The sequence below is a fragment of the Macaca nemestrina genome, chromosome 12 (assembly GCF_043159975.1).
Source record: "Macaca nemestrina isolate mMacNem1 chromosome 12, mMacNem.hap1, whole genome shotgun sequence".
In the NCBI taxonomy this organism is placed as follows: domain Eukaryota; kingdom Metazoa; phylum Chordata; class Mammalia; order Primates; family Cercopithecidae; genus Macaca; species Macaca nemestrina.
This window is the reverse complement of record NC_092136.1, coordinates 51,145,133-51,168,350: the sequence shown is the minus strand read 5'-3', so window position 1 is coordinate 51,168,350 and position 23,218 is coordinate 51,145,133. Positions and strand designations below refer to the sequence as shown.

Below are 23,218 nucleotides of genomic sequence, written 5' to 3'. Positions count from 1 at the left end.
TCTGCTGTTAGTCTGATGGGCTTCCCTTTGTGGGTAACCCAACCTTTCTCTCTGGCTGCCCTAACATTTTTTCCTTCATTTCAACTTTGGTGAATCTGACAATTATGTGTCTTGGGGTTGCTCTTCTCGAGGATTATGTTTGTGGCATTCTCTGTATTTCCTGAATTTGAATGTTGGCCTGCCTTGCTAGGTTGGAGAAGTTTTCCTGGATACTATCCTGCAGAGTGTTTTCCAACTTGTTTCCATTCTCCCCATCACTTTCAGGTACACCAATCAGACGTAGATTTTGTCTTTTCATATAGTCCCATATTTCTTGGAGGCTTTTTTCGTTTCTTTTTACTCTTTTTTCTCTAACCTTGTTTTCTCACTTTATTTCATTAATTTGATCTTCAATCACTGATACCCTTTCTTCCATTTGTTTGAATTGGCTATTGAAGCTTGTGCATGCATCACGAAGTTCTCATACCATGGTTTTCAGCTCCATCGGGTCATTTAAGGTCTTCTCTACACTGTTTATTCTAGTTAGCCATTCGTCTAATTTTTTTTCAAGGTTTTTAGCTTCCTTGAGATGGGTTTGAACATCCTCCTTTAGCTCTGAGAAGTTTGTTATTACTGACCTTCTGAAGCCTGCTTCTGTCAACTCATCAAAGTCATTCCCCATCCAGCTTTGTTCCATTGCTGGCGAGGAGCTGCGTTCCTTTGGAGGGGAAGAGGTGCTCTGATTTTTAGAATTTTCAGCTTTTCTGCTCTGGTTTCTCCCCATCTTTGTGGTTTTATTTACCTTTGGTCTTTGATGTTGGTGACCTACAGATGGAGTTTTGGTGTAGATGACATTTTTGTTGATGTTATGCTATTCCTTTCTGTTTGTTAGTTTTCTTTCTAATGGTCAGGTCCCTCAGCTGCAGGTCTGTTGGAGTTTGCCAGAGTTCCACTCCAGACCCTATTTGCCTGGGTATCACCAGCAGAGGCTGCAGAACAGCAAATATTGCTGCCTGATTCTTACTCTGGAAGCTTCGTCCCAGGGGGCAGCCACCTATATGAGGTGTCTGTTGGCCCCTACTGGGAAGTGTCTCCCAGTTAGGTTATACAGGGGTCAGGGACCCACTTGAGGATGCAGTCTGTCTGTTCTCAGAGTTCAAACGCCATGCTGGGAGAACCATTGCTCTCTGTGGAGCTATGAGACAGGGATGTTTAAGTCTGCAGAAGTTGTCTGCTGCCATTTGTTCAGCCATGCCCTGCCCACAGAGGTGAAGTCTAGAGGCAGTAGGCCTTGTTGAGCTACATGGGCTCCACTCAGTTCGAGTTTCCCACCACTTTTTTTTACCTACTCAAGACTCAGCCATGGTGGATGCCCTTCCCCGAGCCAGGCTGCTGTCTCGCAGATCGATCTCAGACTGCTGTGCTAGCAGTGAGCAAGGCTCTGTGGGCGTGGGAGCTGCTAAGCCAGGAACAGAAGAGAATCACCTTGTCTGCTGGTTGCTAAGACCTTGGGAACAGCACAGTATTTGATCGGGAGTGTCCCATTTTTCCAGGTAGTCTATCACGGCTTCCCTTGGCTAGGAAAGGGAAATCCCCCAATCCCTTGTGCTTCCCAGGTGAGGTGATGCCCCACCCTGTTTCTGCTCACCCTCCATGGGCTGCACCCAGTGTCCAACCAGTCCCAACAAGATGCACCAGGTACCTCAGTTGGAAATGCAGAAATCACCCATCTTCTGCGTCGCTCCCGCTGGGAGCTGCAGACAGGAGCTGTTCTTATTTGGCCATCGTGGAATGCCCCAACATTTCTTTATTTCTGGCTTTCACATTGGCATTCTTTCCCACTTTTGTGTAGTTCCAATTTTTTGTTTAGTATTATTATGTGTTTTTTTTTAAAACCAAATATCTTAGAAGTACTATTAAAGAAATTAAATTTTAGATAGGGAAACAAATCACTCATTCCCAGTAAATAGCATTATGTCATGCATTATTCCATTTTAGAAATTCAGCTTTGACTCCCTATTTCAGGTGATTGCCAGTTTGCTATTTCAGGAGTAAGGAGCCAAACATCAGTTACACAAGCAACTTGCACGAGGTCTTGCAACACAAATGGGTCAGTGCTGACTCAAGGGTGCTGCCTAAATTGGGGGGAGTGGGACTTGTGTTGGAAACAAACAAGAGAGGAGTAGCTGACAGATCAATGGTGTAATACTGGAGTAAAAATCCCCAAACTACTACAGCCAAGGATTTTGGGGGTTCTTTCCTGTTCCTAAACTATGTTCTAGCCTCCTGGATGCCCAGCTACATAACTATCCCTGAGTCTGGGATGAAATCTGTACTTGAAACCAACCAAAGGCTGCTGTTCTTCCACCTCAAAAAACAAATCTAGCTACTTGCATTATTGCCTGAAAGCCTCTAGATATGGCTTGGAGAAGATGTAAACCCTCTCAGACTCAGTCTCTTGAGCTGGTGACTCTGGGTGAATGGAGGCTTAATACAAATAGAGCAAGGGGTTCTTCATGATCACATAATCCTGTCTACATGCTCACTTTGGGGAAAATCAGGATGCCATGGGCTTCAGAATCAGAGTTTAAGAGATTTATAGATGCCTTAACAAGCAAAAGTGAACACCCCTACTCCCACCTCCATGAACTTGCTCAGGTAACTTGTCCGAGGACACATATCTAGTGAGTGGAAGAATGAGATTAAAATCCAAGTTGTCTAACCCTCAATACCTATGCACATAACCATTTTGCTAAATGAGATTTCCGTCAAGGTCCATGCCAAATAACTTCATGCATGAGAAAATCTCGTGAAGGGCTTACTGTCAGAAAAAGGTAATGAGATCGATGTTTACCCAGACCCTTCACCATTCTCCACCTTTCACGTCTACCCAAAATGTAGTCAATCCTCTCACTCTCTACATAGAGTCCTCACTGGTTCCTCACTATATATTCATGAGTTCATACTTCACACCCAGCATAGCACACACGCATCAGTGGGTCCTAGCTCCGGTTCAGTAGAACCACCTATAATGGCACATCTAGTTTTTAGATCCCTCCCATTAGAGCAAGAGGATCCAGCAGGATGGAGAAACTCATGAACACTAAACTACAATTGGAGAGGGAATTTCAGTTATGTGATAGAGACAGTTTTCCAGAACTAGACTCTTGGGCAAAACTGTCTTGGCAATGAAAAGGCTGAGCTATCACCAAGCTTTTTGGGAGTAGCAAAGAAAACTGTCTCATTTATCACCACCTCTTTGGGACATTTGTTTGGGGGAAAAGGGTGCCCTTGACCTGGCACATTCATTGGGCAGAGAGCTCTGTGTCAGGCTTTCTAGTTCCTTTTAGACTTTCAGAGGTATGAAAAAATCATACTAATAGAAACTTATTTCTGTATATGTATATATATTATTTTTCTTATAATTTTATAGTCTACAAAGTGTATGAAATTTGACCTTTTTTGATGGGAGGAGTAGAAAGTCATGCTCATAATCTTGGAGTAGCCTTTTGGAAGGTACTAAAAATGGCTGTTGGTGGTGATAAAGTTTAAATAAAACTTGGATGTGCAAGACAAGAGGCTGCAGGTACTGGTCTAAAGAGCAGGTAAATATATAGAGAAAGGCAGAACCCAGCCTGCATTGAGTGCTAGCTGAATTTACACTGAAAGCAGGAACAAAGATGGTAAGTGTTTCTCATGGATTAGGTGTGGGCTTGGCAGATGAGAGCCAGCCTGGAGCCATTTCAGATTTCACCTGAGTTCTGCTCAGAAAGATCAAGTGACCCCAATAGAAGATGGGTTCACCTGATTTCCACTGCTATGGGGGGATACATAAGTAACCAGTTGAAGGTCAATGCTTCACCCACACTATAGACTGTTTGATGTGGGGGCTTCCAATGTACCCATGAAAGCAACTGTGAGAAGAATCGTCAGCTTGGAACATCAGCCAGAAAGAGCTGGATTTAAATATTTGTCACAGCTAGAGGTAACCAATGCCAAATTACGTTGGTGACATTCAGGTAAGACATTTCTTGCTCCCTCTTATTCCTCTCACTGTTTTAACCCTGGAGGATCCAGAGGCAGCCTGATGGTGAGTAAGGAAGGATAAGTAATTCACCAGGTAGGGAAAGAGAGATGAAGCCAGCTAAGCACCCCTCTCCCACTGTAAGCACTTTGTTAAGGGGAGAAATTTTAAATGAAATTTTGAACTTTGACTCTTACACTTAAATTACTGAACTTTTAATTAACAAAAGAGGACTATCCATATGACAAGATGTAATCAGATGACTTTATTATCTAGGAGTGATCTGCTCTGGATTTCTCTCAAGCAAAGGACCACTTCCTCAAAATGGGCAATGAGGAGAGGCGGAAAAGTTGTTTTTTTTATTGCACCCTATGAGTCCACTAACTCAAAGTGTTGGGTGCATGTCATAGTGTTTTGTGCTGAATTTTCCTGTTATTTGCAAGGGTTCTAATACCATACAAAATATTCCATGTATAGACTAAACATCAAATATTTCCAGCTAATTATTCAAGTAAGACAAAGATGGAAATTATTAGGCATACTAAAAGCAGCAAATATTTGGCTTCAGTAAATTCTTATTGGACTTAAGCTGGTTGACTGTTTAATTACAAATTCATGAAACAAATTAAGTATTTATACAAAATGCAGAAATGTAGTGACAGGAAAAACAGATCAATAAAATTACGAATTGGAAATCAATATCAAGAAATATTCCAGGAATTCAAATGCAAAGCGAAGTTTTAATTCCATAGCTCTGGTGACAGGGATACAGCTTGTGGCTTGATTCCTTTACAAGAGAAAAAAGACTGATGCTTAACTCTCTTTTGAGAAAGTTATCATATAATCTTCTGTTGGATCCCTACAAAATACTCTGAAAATCACTCTTAGCAAACTCTTCCCACCATTAAAATACATTTCCTCTAACTACTAAATGTCCTTTCCAGTAAGCTGAGAGAGATACCTGAGTTTGAAGTAAATATTCGTATTCATATTCATTCTTAGCTCACTGCAGCCTCCAACTCCTGGGTTCAAGTGATTCTCCTGCCTCAGCCTCCTGAGTAGCTGGGATTCCAGGCATATGTCACCACGCCTGGCTAATTTTTTTTTTTTTTTTTTTTCATTAGAGACAGGGTTTCACCATGTTGCCCAGGCTGATCTTGAACCACTGACCTCAAGTGATCCACCCACCTCCGCCTCCCAAAGTGTTGGGATTACAGATGTGAGCCGCCGCGCCCAGCCTAATTCTACTTTCTTGACTGGTTATGTTCTGTAGAATATATGTGACATCTCTATATTCAGGCCTTCCTAGGGCCCCAAAGCAAAGATAAAAATATTTGGGGTACATGCAATTTTAGTCCATTCCTTGTAATATGCTAGAGGTCACATGAGAAAATAAGGTAGTTAGAAGTTAGATTTTTCTTGAAATCACCTCTTTTAAAAAATTAATTATTTTCAACGTTTTTGAGTTAGAGGTACATGTACAGGTTTGTTACCTGAATATATTACGTGATGCTGAGGTTTGGGGTATGAATAATCCCATCATCCAGGTAAGGAGTATAGTACCTAATAGTTTTTCAACTCTTGCCCCCTTCCCTCCCTCCTTCCTCTGGTAATTCCTGGAGTCTACTGCTGCCATCTTTATGTACATAAGTACCCAATGTTTAACTCCTACTCATAAGTGAGAACATGTGGTATTCAGTTTTCTCTTCTTGTGTTAATTTGCTTAGGATAATGACCTCTAATTGCTGCAAAGAACATGAGTTCATCCTTTTTATGGCTGTATAGTAATCCATGGGTTATATGTACCACATTTTCTTTATCCAATCCACCACCGATGGGTATCTAGGTTGATTTCATGTCTTTGCTGTTGTGAATAGTACTGTGATGAACATGAGAATACATGTGTATTTTTGGTAGAATAATTTATTTTCTTTTGGATATATACCTAGTAATGAGATTGCTAGGTTGAATAATAGTTCTGTTTTAAGTTCTTTGAAAAATCTCCAACTGCTTTCCACAATGGCTGAACTAATTTGCATTCCCATCAACAGTGTATAAGTGTTCCATTTTCTCTGAAGCCTTGCCAGCAGCTGTTATTTTTTGACTTTTAATGATAGCCATTATGACTGGTGTGAGATGGTATCTCACTGCAGTTTTGATTTGCATTTCTCTGAGGATTAGTGATGTGGAGCATCTTTTCATGTTTCCCAGCCACTTCTGTGTCCCCTGTTGGGAAGTGTCTGTTCATGTTTTTTTGTCCGTTAATTTTTTTATTTTTTTGAGACGGAGTCTCACTCTGTCACCCAGGTTGGAATACAGTGGCATGATCTTGGCTCATTGCAGCCTCAGTCTCCCAGGTTCAAGTGATCCTCCCACCTCAGCCTCCCAAGTAGCTAGGACTACAGGCATGCAATACCATGCCTGGTGCTAATTTTGTTTATTTTTTGTAGAGACGGGGTCTCACTATGTTGCCCAGGCTGGTCTCAAACTCCTGGAATCAAGCAATCCTCCTGCCTCAGCCTCCCAAAGTGCTGGGATTATAGGCGTGAGCTACTGTGCCTGGCTTCTTTTGCCTATTTTAATTAGGGTTATTTGTTTTTTGCTTGTTCAATTGTTTAAGTTCCATATAGATTCTGGATATCAGACTTTTATTGGATGCATAATTCACAAATATTTTCTCCCAATGTGTAGGTTGTCTGTTTACTCTGTTGATAGTTTATTTTGCTATGCAGAATCTCTTTAGTTTAATTAGGTGCCACTTGTCAGTTTTTGCTTTTGCTGTAATTGCTTTTGAGAACTTGTCATAAATTCTTTCCCAAGGCCAATGTCTAGAATGGCATTTCCTTGATTTTCTTCTAGAATTCTTCTAGTTTGTGGTCTTACATTTACATTTTTAATCCATCTTGAGTTAATTTCTGTATATGGTAAAATGTAGAGGCTCAGTTTCATTGCCCTGCATATGGCTAGTCAGCTCTCCCTGCACAATTTATTGAACAGACAGTCCTTTCCCCATTGCTTATTTTTGTCAATTTTGTTGAAGATTACATGGCTATAAGTGTGCAGCTTTATTTCTGGATTCTCTTTTCTGTTCCATTGGTCTATGTGTTTCTGTACCAGTACCACGCTGTTTTGGTTACTGTAGCTTTATAGCATAGTTGGAAGTTGGGAAATGAAATCACCTTTTCTCAGGATGATCACCTGGGCCCAGGGAGGTCAAGGCTGCAGTGAGCTGTGATCACACTGCTGCACTCCAATCTAAGCTACAGAGTGAGACCCTGTCTGAATGAAAAAGAAAAAAAAAAAAAAAAAGAAATAATCGGTTTTGAAATGTTTGTCAAGACACTCAGGGAGAGATTTCAAATGTAACAATGTAATAGTTTAAAAACCTTAAAAATCCAGGATAAATAAATGCAGGCCTACAGGACCAAACCTTATCAACACTACTGATGTATTCAGTAATTGGATGTTTCTAATTCATGTGCATCAAAAGCCTTTATCATGAAACAGCTATAAAAAGAAATGGCAAAATTAAAAAGCAGAGAGGCTAAGGACTTTTTCTTGAGTTCTAATTCTGACACTTATTAGCTGTATAATCTTGTAGAAGTTGATATACCTGTTTTCTGCTAGGTAAAAAGGGAATATATTAATGGAATTCTGAATCAATTATAAGGCAAAAAGGAAAAAATAAATAGCAGTCACAATATCACCTGATAAACTGCTAAAGGCTAGAATTGAGGATGTGGCTTAGATGTGTAGGAATAATAGGTTTACTGACACATAGCGCCACACATATAGACCAGCTGGACCTGCTGGTCTCCCTGTGCATGAGCCTGCCCCTGTAAAATATATGATATAGAGGAACAGAATAGAGCGCATGCTCTCTGTGGATATTATGTTAAAATGAAGGAGGAAGGAGCCGAGATGAGCATTGTAAAATTCTTCTTCCAAACTTATCAATAAGGAAAGTCACTAGTGTTTCCCTGGGGAGGACTGACAGAGGTTGGCAGAGAGCACACAGGGGTATTGTGCCAGTGAAGCTCTTTCCACAAGGAAAGAAACACTGGAGTAGAGGGACAGTTTTAGCCCTGAACATTTCCCAGACTCTAATTCTCTTAATACATTGGGCTTGACCATTTAGCCTATATTCCATCAAGCTGTAGTCATCCTCTTGTGGAGAAGCGATCAGCAGACAATCAAGATAGTTCTATTCTTACTATTCTATTCATAAGACTGTTCTCCTAACACTAATTGTGATCCTCTGTGCTGTGGGTCCTCCTGGTACTGTCCAGGGTTGCTTCTGACCACAGAATGCTCTGAAATAGGCCAGATTAATACATTACATAAAATAACTTGTAGGCAACATTGTACCCACGGCTGAAAATCAATTTCCCACCCCAGACGATGTCTAGCCAAGTTGTCCTATTACATAGTATGTATCTTTGGGTCCACTGAGAAGCAGATGCCAAGAAAAGATGAGAAATGGAAGAGATTTATTGGATGGAGGAGCAGGTGAAGACAGGGAATGCCTCCAAAGCATGGTGTAGGTCTGACATCTGTGCAAGAAGAGAGGGAAGGAAGGACAACTGGGTAGGTAGAATCTTAGACTGCAATGCAGCAGTTCTTAGAAAGGTTAAACCTGGTTGATGGAGAATCCTTCAGCCAAAGTTCCTTGTTGGAAGAGTTCTATTTCACTGGAATGGGCATGTTTTAATACCCTAGTCATCTTCAGTCATTGGTAGAAGCAGCTAGTAGGAAGTGTGGCCTCAGTGTGAACATGATGATGGGTCCAGAGGCCATCAGTCCATTATGATCCTCACAGCAGGAAGTGTGAGCAGTGGATTTTCATAGATGTAACATGTATATAGCCCATCAGAAGTTCCACAATGGCACTGAATGACAGCACAAAAATACCCCAATAATAGTATATAACAAGGCAGGCACAGTGGCTCATGCCTATAATCCTAGTACTTTGGGAGGCTGAGGTGGAAGGATCACTGAGGCCAGGAGTTTGAGACCAACTTGGGCAACATGGTGAGACTTCAGCTCTATAAAAAATTTGAAAATTGGCCAAGCTTGCTGGCATGTGCCTGTAGTTCTAGCTGCTTGAGAGACTGAGGCAGGAGGATCTCTTGAGCTCCGGTGTTGGAGGCTGCAGTGAGCTCTGAGCCTGGGTGTACTTAAGCCTGGGTCATAGAGTGAGACCCTGTCTCTATTATATATATATTATATGATTATATATGTTAACAATATATAATTATATAAATATAAAGCAAGATCCTGTCTCTATTTTATACATATAAAATATACATGATTATATACATTCTTCCAAACTTATCGATAAGGAAAGTCACTAGTGTTTCCCTGGGGAGGAGTGAGAGAGGTTGGCAGAGAACAGACAGGAGTATTGTGCCAGTGAAGCTCTTTCCACAAGGAAAGAAACACTGGAGAAGAGGGAAAGTTTTAGCCTTAATATATAAAGAATTATATATTTTAACATATAAAATCATATATAATATAAAAGTATGCATAATATGTATAAAATATATAAAATAATAAGATGCTTCACATCTGAATATAGACTTCTTCCTATTATCAAATTCCAGGGAGAAATTACAATAAAAAAATTAGATTCCCTTGCAAGTTAAGTCTAAATAAGTTAAAGCCCAAAAAGATTAAAGTCCTAAATAAAATTATTTTGACTTTATGAGTTAAAGTTTAAAAAATTGAAGTCCAAAACTTGTCTTTCCTTATTTCTTACTCTACTCAGTCTTGGACGAGAGAAGGCAGATGTGCTCATTTCCGTCAGCAGCGCAGTTCCTAGGATGGATGCAGTTCCTTCAAGAACTCAGAATTTGTTTTCATGATCCCCACTTAATAAAATAAAGTCCAAAGAATTCCTAGAACATACTGAATTATAAGAGTTCTAGCTCAGTCACTATGCAATTTGGAAAGCAAGCTAATCCCTAGATTATAATGCTGATAATATAGGATATATGGCTCCAGATCGCATCACTTGGTGAGTCCAAAGACCATATCAAAGTTATCTGCATAACGATAGGTGGATGGAGATAATCCAGGCTTGTCTTATCAGGATTCATTCATTCATACTGCAAATAATTACTAAATGCCTACTATGTGTCAGGAGATATTCTAGCAGCTAATAAAATAGACAAAGATTCTTGCCTTCATGGAGCAAAATTGCATTCTTTTGGAGAAGACCTTTTTTAAACAAGATAATTAAATATTTAACGTATTAGTGACATGATAAGGAGAAAAAAACAAAAGAACGGAGTTTTGAGATGTTGAGAGGGGATTAGAATTTTAGCTAGGAGAGCCAGGGAGACTATTTTGAATAAAAACCTAGAGGATGTTAAAGAGAAAGCCATGTGCCTATGTAGTCAGTGATGATTTTAGGGTGGAGGAAATAGCAAATGCAAAAACAGGAGGCAGGAGTACTCCTGGACTGTTTAAGAAACAGCAAGGAATCCTGTGTGGCTGGAGTACAGTGAGCAAGGTGAAGAGTGATGAGATGAGATCAGGGAGACACAGAGGGCAGACCATGTAGTGCTCACTCTGATGAGATAGGAAGCCAGTGCAGGGTACAGAGGAGGGTACTGACTTGAATTAACAAGATCACCTGGATGCTCTGCTGAGAAGAGACTCTAAAGGGTAAGTGCAGCAGCAGGAAGACCATTTAGGAAACTGTTGCAATAATCTAAAGAAGACATGACTGTGGCTTGGACCAAAGTGATAGCAGGGGAGGTGACAAATGGTTGCGTTTCTGGATACAGTTTGGTGGCAGTCACAGCCAATTTTCAGGAGTCAGGAAATTGTGAGCTTAAACTCAGTTGGGAGAAATTAGCCATCAAGAAGGTAATCTTTTACTTCCAGTATCAGAGGAAGAGCTACTTCTGCATACTATCTGCTTTCTCAGAGAGCAGCATTTGCAACACTTCTGGCTTCTATAAAAGTTTTAAAATCTTCATATGATGGCAGCCTCAATTAATATGTTTTACTTGAAGTGCCTTTCCTTTATAACATATTCAAATCCTCTTAATTTCTATTTTCCCATTGAGTCTCACGTTTCTGGCACCTCATGCTGATAAGAGTGGGGCTGTGTCTAGTGACACAGCCTCCGTGAAGTCTTATGAACAGGTATCTCAATCCTGTGCCACAGAGGCTATTGCCTGTACCTCTTGCTATGGCCTAAGACTTGCCTCCTGTGTCCTACTATTGTAATCACCCTCAGCAGAGATGTGAATTAAAGCTGCTTGGGAAACAAGTACTCCTTTCAGTCTAGTGAGTGTCTACACCTATGTCATGTACTACATAAGACCTTGTCTTGTCTTCACTTTGAATGTCACAAGCCTTGAGTGGCATTTCTTTCAGTTACATTTTTTTCTCTGCAGGAAAGGGTTAAGCCTCTAGTGTTATATATCCCTTCTTTGTCCCATGACTATTTTTCAGAAAGGCTCATTTGATTTTATGATAATTCACCTTGTAACTTAGGTTGATCCCTTCTTTTCGTGTCTATGGCAAGGCTGGTATGATTTGCTGGATTTGAGCAACTTCTTTCCTTTACTTTCTTACACAGACATTTTTCTTTTTTTCTCTGTTTGTTTTCTAACCTAGAGATGCATTTTTCTCACATACTTCTCTAGGTTTTGTTTTGTGGGGTCTCACACAGTGAGATGTGAAATCTATGCATTCCATGTTTACCAAAAAACAAAGATATTCTCACCTTCACCTTGCTGAGCTGCATAACATTTCCAGGAGACAGTCACCTAGTAGACCAACATCCAATGTAGGTCTGGATTTGACTTGTCATTGTCTTTTCTCAACCTTGCAGGGCCAAGGCCTTTACCACTCTGCTACTGGCCTTGCTGACAGCTGACCATGAATACATGCTTTTTGCAGGGTGGAATATCTGAAAGACAATGAAGAAGGGAAAAGGAACATGAGTCATATTAGATCTTCATCATACATCCTGTTCCTCATCTCAAACTCATCAAACTCTCTTCTCCTGTCCTGGGGGTTAGTAAGTAGATACAGGCCAGGCGAGTTATTCTAATGGATGTTTCCCCATGTGGAGGGAAATATCAAAAGCGAGGAATAAGTGCTTCCCCATGAAAGTATGTAAAATACTTAGCACAGTGCTTAAAATGAGGTTAGAACTCAATAAATTTTAACTATTATTTAGCAAAAGAATTGAAAAGTTGAGATGAAAATTAGATATGTTCTATGCATAGCTAAAGTGGAAAAGTATAAATAGTAGAGATGGGGCAACAAAACAAATTCTACAATGATGGATTTTTTGTTTCTCAGTTTTTAGAGTAAAACTCTATGCCTTAAACTGTCCTTAAAATCATCTATGAATATAACCTGTCTCCGGTATGGAACCGGCCTCTTGACAAAGGAATACAGTTAGGTCAGGTGTGCATTTTTTTCTTGGATCTCAGGACCACAGAAATGGGTTAATCCTAATCTTTGGTTATGACACATACTCCTCACTAGATTGTTCCTTCCTTTCCTCCTTCTTCCCACCCTCCCTCCCTGCTCTCTCTCTTCTCTCCTTCTCTCCCTTTCCGGTCTGCCATCTTTCCAACTTTGTCTCTTTTCAAGGGAGTCTCATAACATTGATACCTTATTTTGCGTGGAATAGAACTTTAGGATTCTCCAGCCTCTACCCGCTTCCTTTCCCAGGCAATTGTCTTTATTTGTGCTGAGTTTGGAGTTGGAATAAACACTGAAAGTGACAGACTTGCCACATCTAGAGGAAAAAACAGCTGTTTTTTTGCTTTTCCCCAAAATTCTAAGTGCATCCCTAAAGCTGAAAGGAAGTGCATGGTTTTGACTCAAACTTTGCCCTGTTTGCCAGCCCCAGGGAGTCTTGGTTGAGGTAGGGGGAATGTAACAAAATCTGACAACAGACGAGCATGATGTGGTGTGAAGTTTTATTATGAAACTTATGTGTAGTTCTGCTTTTCACCCAGTTGTGTCATAGAAAAACAAAACATTCATTTCAGTTTTTGCTAACCATGTGTTTAGAAGAGCAGAAATATATAATTTGTGTTTAAATATTATGTACTATAACACACAATTCTCATAAGATGTCAAAATTATATTATGTATTGATTCATAAGTCAGTTTTAAACTATTTCCTTTCTTTCCATTGTAAGTATGATCATATATGTATTAGTGTGTATAATATCATATATCTATATAAAATATATACATTTAAGACAGGAAAGAGACATATAATTATCATATGAGCAGTTTATCTGCATTAAAGAAACATTAGATAATACAGAAAATTAGAAAGGAAAAAATGTATGGAGCAGTTCCTTAATTCATTCTACTGGCAACTGATACTGTGCTAGGTGAAAAGAAAAATACGTAGATGACTAGGACATAGACTGTACCCTCTAGGAAAGAGATATAAATGAAATATTTTTGAAATATTCAACAGAAATTTAAAATTTGTCAAGCATTTTTAGTATCCTCTGTATCTTCCTGTTACCTTTAACTTAGTCATTTAGAGTAGGCTCTGTTGACCCAGAGATCATATGATCCACGGGTGACTGGGCCTGGTCATAATTTAACTTTAGGTCCAGTCCTCTTTACACCATGTGTCTATGCTTCCTTTCTTAGAAAGGGCAGGAGTTAGGAAGAAATCTTCCCACTTATTTTGTGGGCCGGGCGGGCTGGGCAGATGAGTGATAAAAGATGCAGTGTTGACTGTGCCCATTGAAGACAAAGAACTACATTAAGATGGAGGTAGGGAAGGAACATGGTTATGCAGTGTATTAATGACTCATTCCAAATTTCACTGGATGGACAACCACGAAAACAGAACATTTTTTCTAAAGTTATTTTGAATAGAGAATTTTAACAAAGCCTGTAATAAAGTCAATAATTTAAAATAAAGTAATAAGGTCAATAATTTTAAACAGGTTTATTAAGTCACATATTGGTCATGTATAAAGTTAGGAGTTAAAAATATTTTTTTAAAAAAATTGAGATGGAGTCTTGTTCCAGGGAGGCAGATGTTGCAGTGAGCTGAGATGGTGCCCAGGCTGGACTGCAGTGGCACTGTCTCGGCTCATTGCAACCTCCGCCTCTCAGGTTCAAGTGATTCTCGTGTCTCAGCTTCCCAAGTAGCTGGGATTACAGGTGTGCACTACCATGCCCAGTTAAATTTTTTGTATTTTTAGTAGAGACGGGGTTTCACCATGTTGGCCAGTCTGATCTCAAACATTTGACCTCAGGTAATCTGCCCACCTTGGCCTCCCAAAGTGCTGGGATTATAGGCGTGAGCACTGTGCCTGGCCAAAAATCAATTGGTTCTACTGTGCCTAATTATATGGTATTAAGGACAGACTTCCATTGGTTTCAGATAATCAGAACCATATTTCTGAGATTTCAAAATAATTATGCAGTAAACTACACAAAAGAAGTAAAGTAGTGAAACCCTATAGCTATGCTCATTTTACACAGCGAAGAACTGGAACAGTATTTTAGTTCTTTTTAAGTAAGGTGGTTGAGGCCTCTGCACACAAAGGAGAAATAGGCAGTTGTCTAAATAATTCTGGCATCTTCCACAAATGAAACAAAAGTAGACTATTTGTAATACTCTCTTGATTATGGTTTTTCATACATTTATATATGAATATCAAATTTATAACAAAATCAAAATTACTTTATCACACTCTGCTGCTTTCATTTATCCTTCTACCTATCCATTCATCCAGTAAATATTTATATTGAACTTACTATGAAGAAAAGAACTCTGCTTGTCACAGTATTATCAAATGTCTCAGTTGAAGAACAATTGCATGTCACTGGGATATGGGTTTAAATAATAAAATGAAGCTTTTATGGAAAATTTGGATATTATTTACAAAATAAACAAGTTTTAAATATAACAAGCAAACAGTACTCAGTTTTAAAAACTGAGGGTTTTTTTTAAAGAATACTCCTAAACTACTATGCAATTCTGAGTTATGAGTTTCTATTATTAACAAACAGATGAAAAACTCTTCCCTAGTAAGACGTGTCATCAGTGGATTTATTTCTAACTCTGTGGTTTATTTCATTACATGATGAGTAACATTTTTTCCTTTGTTAGTTATAGAGGTTGAGAAAAATTTGGTGAGTATGTTTCACATAGGCTAAAAAAAAAAAAAAAAAAAAAACCCAAACAATGAATTGTTCTTCTCCAGACTGTATATCTGGCTCCTAGATCTCTCTTCTGAGTCCTGACCTTCTATTGTTCATTGCCAACTAGATATTTCTGTTAGTGATCCATAGGCACAATAAACTCAGTACTCAGAAAGATGAAATCTATGCAGTCTCACACAAAGCTACTCTGCTTGAATTTTCTCTCCTAATTAATAGTACCACCATAGATCTAGTTTCTCAAGCTAGAAATTTGATTCTTATCTAGAGCCTGTCTTTTTTTGCATTCCTCATAGTTACTAGGTCACCCAGTTCTGTTCATTAAATCTTCAGAAAATGCCCAGAATCTTTGCTTCCTTATCACTGCCACTGCTTTAGTGTCATTCACCTTTATCTTGCTTGGACTATGGCAAAGATCCCCAAATGATCTTCCTGCTTCTAGTCTTTCAGTACTCTAGTCCATCCTTTACACTGCCATTAGAGGAATCTTTTTCTAACTTAACTATGCTCATGTCACTCTCTTTCTCTGAAAGCTTCTGAGTGGATCCTCATTAACTACAGGATCTAGTCTAGTCATTTTAGCTGGCATTTAAGAGCCTTTATAAGTCTGATCCTAACTTTTCTTTTCAGACCCATCTCTCTAGAAGTATCATGTGCTTCTGCCAAATGGGATTGCTTGTCTGAATATATACCCCATGCAAGTTCTTTTGTATATCTATGAGATATTGACAATGCTATCCTTTTGATTAAAATGTCTTACTCACTTCTCTATTTGGTAAACCCCTACTTATCCTTCAGTGCCTATCTCAAATATAACCTCCTTTAAAAGGTCTTATTTGAAATCCTAAGAAAGTGTTAGTTCCTTTGCTTCTGTGCTGGGTTGTTCTTTGCTGGCCACTTGAGATCCCCTCTCCAACATCCTCTACTTGCCCTGCGTCCTCAGAGGTTGACCTCTTTGGATGACAGTAACAGGTTTCCTTGTCCTCTGACTTTCCAGTAGATTTGAACAGTGGGACACCCTGAAAGAAACTCAGAGGACGGAAAAGTATGATTGTAATATTTCCCTACATCCCTCTCTTCCAGGCCTTGGACTGGCAGGTGCTGGATTAACTGAAACAGAGTTCCTGTGAGGTAGCTCTCTCCTATAGCTTTCTTTCTGAAGTTTGGTAATAGCTCTTTCCCTTTGTCTCTTCAGGCCTAGGAATAGGAGCAATTTTCACTGTTGATGCTTCACTATCCTTAATTGCCTATACCTTTGTAAATAACTTCCTTATTAAACTCTCTTTAATCACTCCTTTTCAGTATGCCATCTGTTTCCTGTCCTGACTGGTCCACTTCTGTGGTACCATTTAGATCTCTTTTAAACTATACTTAATACACTGTATTCCAATTGTTTTTGCTTACCTGTTTGTTTCCCTCATTGAATTCCTGAAAGGCAGATCTGAATCCAGGGAAAGAATCATTGTGACTAGGTAGGAAAGAGCCTTCCCTTCCTAGGAGGGTTTTGCAAAGACCACAGTAGGACACGCAGAGGCCAGAGCAAGAGGGGATCTCTGGAATGTGCAGATAACCTGAGGGACATGGGATTAATCTTTGAGAATCAAGTAAAGAGCTGCCTGCCTGCCTTACCCATGGAAATCAGAGGCGTCAACCTCAAACCAATTTGGGCTAAAGTCTGAGATGCTTGGCCTGGCATTTGGCACTCACTGATACAATCTTCCAAATTTCATCCGGTAAAGAGCCAAGAACTATAAACAAAAGGGCAACGACTGTAAGAACTGTGTAAGATTTCTTAAACTTCCCTAACTATTGGAGGTGAGAGTTGGAGGATCCCAATGCAGTTTTCTTTTCTTTTCTTTTCTTTCTTTTTTTTTTTTTTGAGACAGAGTCTTGCTCTGTCGCACAGTCTGGAGTGTGAGGTGCCATCTCGGCTCACTGCAACCTTCGCCTCCCAGGCTCAAGCTATTTTTGTGCCTCAGCCTCTGAGTAGCTGTGATTACAGGCAAGCACTACCATGCCCGGCTAATTTTTATACTTTTAGTAGGGACGGGGGTCTCACCACGTTGGCCAGGCTGGTCTCGAACTCCTGACCTCAAATGATCTGCCTGTCTAGGCCTTCCAAAGTGCTAAGACTACAGGTGTGAGCCACTGTGCCTGACCAGATCCCAATAAATATTAATAGCACTTCTTCCTGCTTGAGTTTTCAACAAATTGAGAAATAAGATTACAATAGATAAAGGTTAAAATAATAACAATAGTAATGATAGCTCAAACAACTGGAGCGCTTATTTTGTAACAGGCACTGTTCTGCGCTTTATATATGTTAACTCCCTTAATCCTCACATAATCCTATGAGTAGATACTATTAGCCCTATTTTGTAGGTGAAGAAATTGAAGCCCTGGGGAGGTTAAGTAACTTACCCAAAGTCTCGTGGCTATTATTAAGTAGCAAACTCAGGGTATGAACTAGTTTGGCTCCCGAGTCTATGCACCTAACCACTACATTATATTGCCTCTTGAGAAATAACACATTTAGTACAGATTAAACTGATGGTGGAGAATGTGGTTTTTATCTATGAACAAAAAATAGTGAACCCCTACTCACAGACAATGCTGGACTTCTCTAGGCTTCCTTACATGAAGCCAGTCTCTGAAAAACATAGGGCATGGAAGAACAGAAGTTATCTTCTTTTCAGGCTGCCTGCTGAGAGTAGGTGCTGAGGGAGGGAATAAGGGGCCTGTGTTGCATGCTCACTTTCTTTTTTCATACTAATCAATCAGATTATGTAATTTCTCCTCCTCTGGGAAGGAAAGAGTTGAGGGGTGGACAAAGTTTAGGGAATACCATACTAGTGGAATCTTCTTCATCTGGAAGGAAACACCAAAAATTGGGAAGGGATATTTCCCCCAATGTAGCATTCCTATATTTATTACTGTTAATTTCTTTTTTTAGTTCTCAATATGAATGCTACATTGTACCATAATCATTTGCTTGTCTGTTTCTACCTCCCTCTTCCTTCCTCAACTATGTGATTCTTAACAGCAGAAATCTTTTTCTATTAATCTGTGTTTCTCCAGTGACTGGCACAGGGTAAGCACTCAATAATTGCTTGTTAAATGAAAGAATGAATAAATAGACATTTCTCTCTAATTCTGAGAGAATACAGAAGTAAGAACTTAATACACATTAAGACTGTTAGCTCAGAAATAGGTTAGCTGCTTCAGAAATTCAGCGACTTGGTTTGAGTTCATCTTCAGCCTCTTTATTGTCTTTTATTTTTAAATATATATACAGGGGGTTAACAAGTGAGCTGTTCAAGCTGAAAGCTTCTTACTGTTACTGCTGCTGTGACTCACGGCTTTACTGAAACTGAAATCAGGAAAGGTGTAAGGAACAACACAGCCTGGCAGCTCGGCACATACCTTGATTATTCCTTGCCTAGGAGAGAGAAGTACAGTGTGGAGGACATGGGCTTTGCTGTCAACCTGGGTTTGAAAATCCATTTTGCAACTAACTAGCTGTGTGACTTTGGCCAGATTATGTTTGCAGCATAGAAACTATGTTCTAGTAGTTTTTAGGCAATTTTCTTCTGTGAGGGCATCATTTGCTTTTCAGAAAGATTCCCATTTGACCGCTTTTATGGAATTACTCGTGCTCTAGCCTATGGCCTCCTTTTCCATTTTTGAAATCTTGCCTGCTTTATCTTCTAGACATCAGATTCTGCTGTCTGATAGCATGTGACTATTGAAAAATGTGATTATTCCTCTGACTTCTTTAATTTATCCTGCTTTTCTAGTTTGTGATTGTATCTCAATTAACTATTTCCTTAGTTACTTATTGACTTAATGGAATCCAGCTTCATTGACATAATTTGTGAACTTTGGCTACCACTAACATCTGTTTGAACCAAGTAGCCTGTCAAATTGCCCTGATATGTTTATTGCCTCTTCTAGAACTGCAGAAGCTTACTATCAGTGGTCACTTCAAAAATGAATCAGTTATTTTAGCCTCTCAGTAGAGTTATCCAAATGTAAGACATGTTTCCTTGACCAATCAAGCCTGTATGTTTTATACCTGGTAACACATATTTCTGGGAATACTATATGGAATTATCCAAATCCTAAGCATCTAAAGAAATGGTCATTTATAAACCAGGATACAAAAATTAGTATTTGAAAGACCTCACCAATGCCTGGTTTTCCAAAACTGAACTCTCACTGCATTACATTACAACCAAACGACAACTTGTTGTCAACTGGCTTCCATTTATTATTCCTTTCATGGTCCTACTATTCCAATGAGTCAAGTTCATTATTTTTTTCAAAGTTTGATTCACAAATTCAGAAACTATTCCCTGAAGGATACTAAAGAGTAAGTAACAGTGACATTTGCTCACATTTGTGTATGATTTTGCAGTTTATAAAGTATTTTTGAATCCATTTTCTTACTGGATTTAAGTTCTGTAACAGATGATCTTATACAGGCATATCTTTAAACTACTAGAATAATAATTCTCGGGTTGATATTTTTGACATGCTGGAATATTTCTGCCTCCACAGCCATTGTTCATTCATTCACTAATTCCTTCATCTAACATCTATTGACTCTCCCTTTTTATTAAGTACTGTGCTAGAAATTCTGGAAAACAGATGAATAAACATGGCCCTTACATTTAAGCCAGGGAGAAAGACTTAAAATTAATCAACAAAAATATGATTTTAAAATACTGTAATATAGGCTGGGTGTGGAGGCTTACACCTGTGATCCCAGCACTTTGGGAGGTGGAGACAAGCAGATTGCTTGAGTTCAGGACCAGCCCAGGCAACACGGCAAAAACTTATTTCTACAAAAAATAAAAAAAATTAGCCAAGTGTGGTGGTGCACGCCTGTGGTCCCAGCTACTTGGGAAGCTGAAGTGGGGGAGCCAGGAGATCTAGGCTTCAGTGGGTTGAGATAGTGCCACTGAACTCCAACCTGGGTGACAGAGAGAGACCCTGTCTCAAAAAAAAAAATCTGTAATATAGATTCATAGTGCATAAAGAGCTAAAAGAATACACCAAGAGGAGAGGTTAATTTTGCCTTAAACCTAGGGTGACTCAGCTTCAAAGAAGAGGTAATTATAAAGAAAAACAAGTAAAAGCCTGAAGCAAATTAAGATTAATTTAAATTCATTTAAGTGTTTTTTTATATCACATAATAGATTAATTGTTTTCCTTGAGTGTGTGGGAACAGTATAACACGAGGAAGGTTGTGATGTCTAACAGGCAAAATAGGGTGTCATAATTTCAAAGAGGTTAGAAATCACTCTCTTAGTACCCTAGAAGTTTAAACACTGGATTACTCAGACCTTGTTATGTGTAATTTCTAGGTGATGAATACTGGGAAAAATTTGTGCCAAATCAGCATAACTAAAGGGCTTTAATAGCAATAACTTACTTATCTTTATTGTAATAATCATGAAAAGGTGACTATATGGCATCAGAACCTAGATAAGTATTTCCCACTTCATAAGTTAGGGCATTTTAAGTTGTATTTTTTAAGGATATTGAGCAAACACTTTTAATTCTCATGTACCTAACAGTAAGGACAACAGTGATTTGCTTTCTTCTTGGTTATAAACACTTGTGTTGTGTGTGTGTGTGTGTGTGTATGTGTATGTGTGTGTTTAAAGGATGTTTTTAGCATTATAACATACCCCAAAGCTCTACTTGAGTTCTTTTTAAAAGGACAATTACAACAGAAGAAGAACAAACAGGATTTCCTCTATAACTAATATTGACTTAACTTTATAGGGTCCTAAGCCTGAACTCCTCTGTTTATTCATGAAACAGATCCAGGCTATTGGTCCATTTGAATTTATTTCCAAACTTCACAGTTCAGACTGTACAGCCAGTTTAACTCTTGGCTTCTCAGGTGACTTGACTTGCAAGGGTTATAGAAAAGACCACAGCAGTGTTGTGATGTTGCAAAAGAAACCCATGCCCTGGCCCACAGCCCAGTAGACTAGAGTCCCTCAGCAAAAGAGAGTTTCCACTGTTTATACTTGGGAATTATCCCTGGTTTAGCCTTTGTCTCAAACCATCTGGATGTCAAAAGTGCTAATAAGCAACTGACTTACTGGAGGAATAAATTCAATCTAGTGATTCTATTCTGGAAGGTTCTGTAAAGACAGAGATACTGGCAATAAAGAAGCAAAGCAATTTCCTAAGTTTTGAGGTCATCTAAACCTAGTTGTGAGACAGTATATTGATAACAGAGTGGCCACTGGAAATTCTTCATAGTGGTTCAACTTTTTTGTAGATGAAAGAATCCATGTTTAGATCTTGTCCAACAACCCACTTCCTAGCTTTCTTAAAAGTAGCAAGCGTGGGTTCTTTCCTAGAGACCCTGAAATTATTTCACAGCTCTCATTGTGAAAATTGTTGGGAAAGTTTTATGAAACTTGGGGTTTCCTGAGAATTATCAAGATCATTTAAAATTTGACCACAAAGCTAATGTCAGAGAATAGCAGCTTTAAGGCCTCTCAAATCACAGTATTGTACAAGAAAAAATATTCTTTTTTTCTAACGAAGAGTAGGGTATGTCCTGTTATTATACCTTTTCATTTTCCTGTATTAGCTGGTTCATTGACCTATGTCAGAGATGAAAACTGAGTGTACTTTTAATTTATTTTTACATGGAAATAGTTATTTAGGTAATGGAAAACACCATTTTTGTGGAATGGCTAGTAGGCATAATTGTACTCATTCACTTTATTTCAAGATCATGCTTTGCTTTATTAGTAAAAAGCATTTGTCAAAAATTTTAACTTTGAGATTTTCTGAAATTATCTTTTTTTCTTTTCTTTTTTTTAATTTGAGACAGGGTCTCACTCTGTCACCCAGCTGGAGTGCAGTAGCACCATCACAGCTCACGGCAGCCTCAACCTCCCTGGCTCAGCCTCCAGAGTAGCTGGGATTAGAGGCATGCGCCACCACCCCCAGCTAATTTTTCAATGTTTTGTTTTGTTTTGTAGACATGGGGTCCCAATATGTTGCCCAGGCTGGTCTCAAACTCCTGGGCTTAAGCTGTCCTCCCACCTTGGCCTCCTAAAGTGCTGGGATTACAGGCATGAGCCACCACACTCGGCCCTCAAAATTATCCTAAATATAGCAATGCTAGTAATGAATTGGCACATAGTAACCACCTTTTTCTCTCCACTAGCTATGAAAGTATCTGTTTCTATAAGTAATTATTTCTTTCCAGCTTTACAATCAGTTTTCTTTTGAGTTTTCCTTGGAAACCTCACACTCTCAGGAAAAATGTTGCAGACTCTTTCACTTTAAAGGCCAACACATGTGTCTCATGTTTCATTTAAACTTCTGGTCAAGGAGTTAGCTTAATGTCAATCTCTCTATCATATCTGATGGTTCTCTGTGGCCTGGAAACATACAATTGATAAGATTTACTAAATGCTTTTTATGTGCCAAACACTATTGTGAATACTTTCCATTTAGTAACTCATTTAATTCTCATAACCCTATGAGCTAAGGTCATCAGCTAAATCAACCTAAGTTAGTAGGCACCTTCTTGAATGTCATACGCAATTTATTAATCCATTCATAAAATACATATAGAATATCTCCTAGGTCCTAGATGCTCTAGATAGAAAAGTATGTAAGACTGGGTATCTACGCAGACTTTTAGGAGTTTGGGGTCAAGCAATTAGTAGCCCCAATTGCAGTTGCTTTGCTGGACATTGTGTAATTAATAGAACAGATTAATAAGGCCTCAGGCACATAGTATGTGGCAACTGATATGATGAATACATTCTTTTCTATTCCAATTAGAAGAGAGGATCAGAAACTGTTCACATTCCTGTGGATTAGATAACAATCTTCAATTACACTTTTGCCTTAGAGCTATATTAATGTTCTTACCTTCTGTCATAGTATACTCTGAAGAAATCTGGACTGCCTGAACATTCCTCTGATACATTAACATTGATGACATTATGCTGATTGTTCAGAATGAGCAAGAAGGCACTAGTATGCTAA

General features: G+C 38.9%; 1 protein-coding gene across 2 annotated transcripts in view; it reads right to left on the bottom strand.

Moving 5' to 3' along the window:
- The window catches only part of LOC105486929 (proteasome 20S subunit alpha 1), a 122,532-nt gene that overhangs the window by 84,168 nt on the left and 15,146 nt on the right, over positions 1 to 23,218 (bottom strand). For both annotated transcript variants that reach the window (XM_071075057.1, XM_011750070.3), the window contains exon 2: positions 11,745 to 11,930. In XM_071075057.1, the coding sequence (XP_070931158.1) occupies positions 11,745 to 11,765 (21 nt within the window). In that variant the 5' untranslated portion in view covers positions 11,766 to 11,930. The remainder of the gene's footprint in view (positions 1 to 11,744; positions 11,931 to 23,218) is intronic.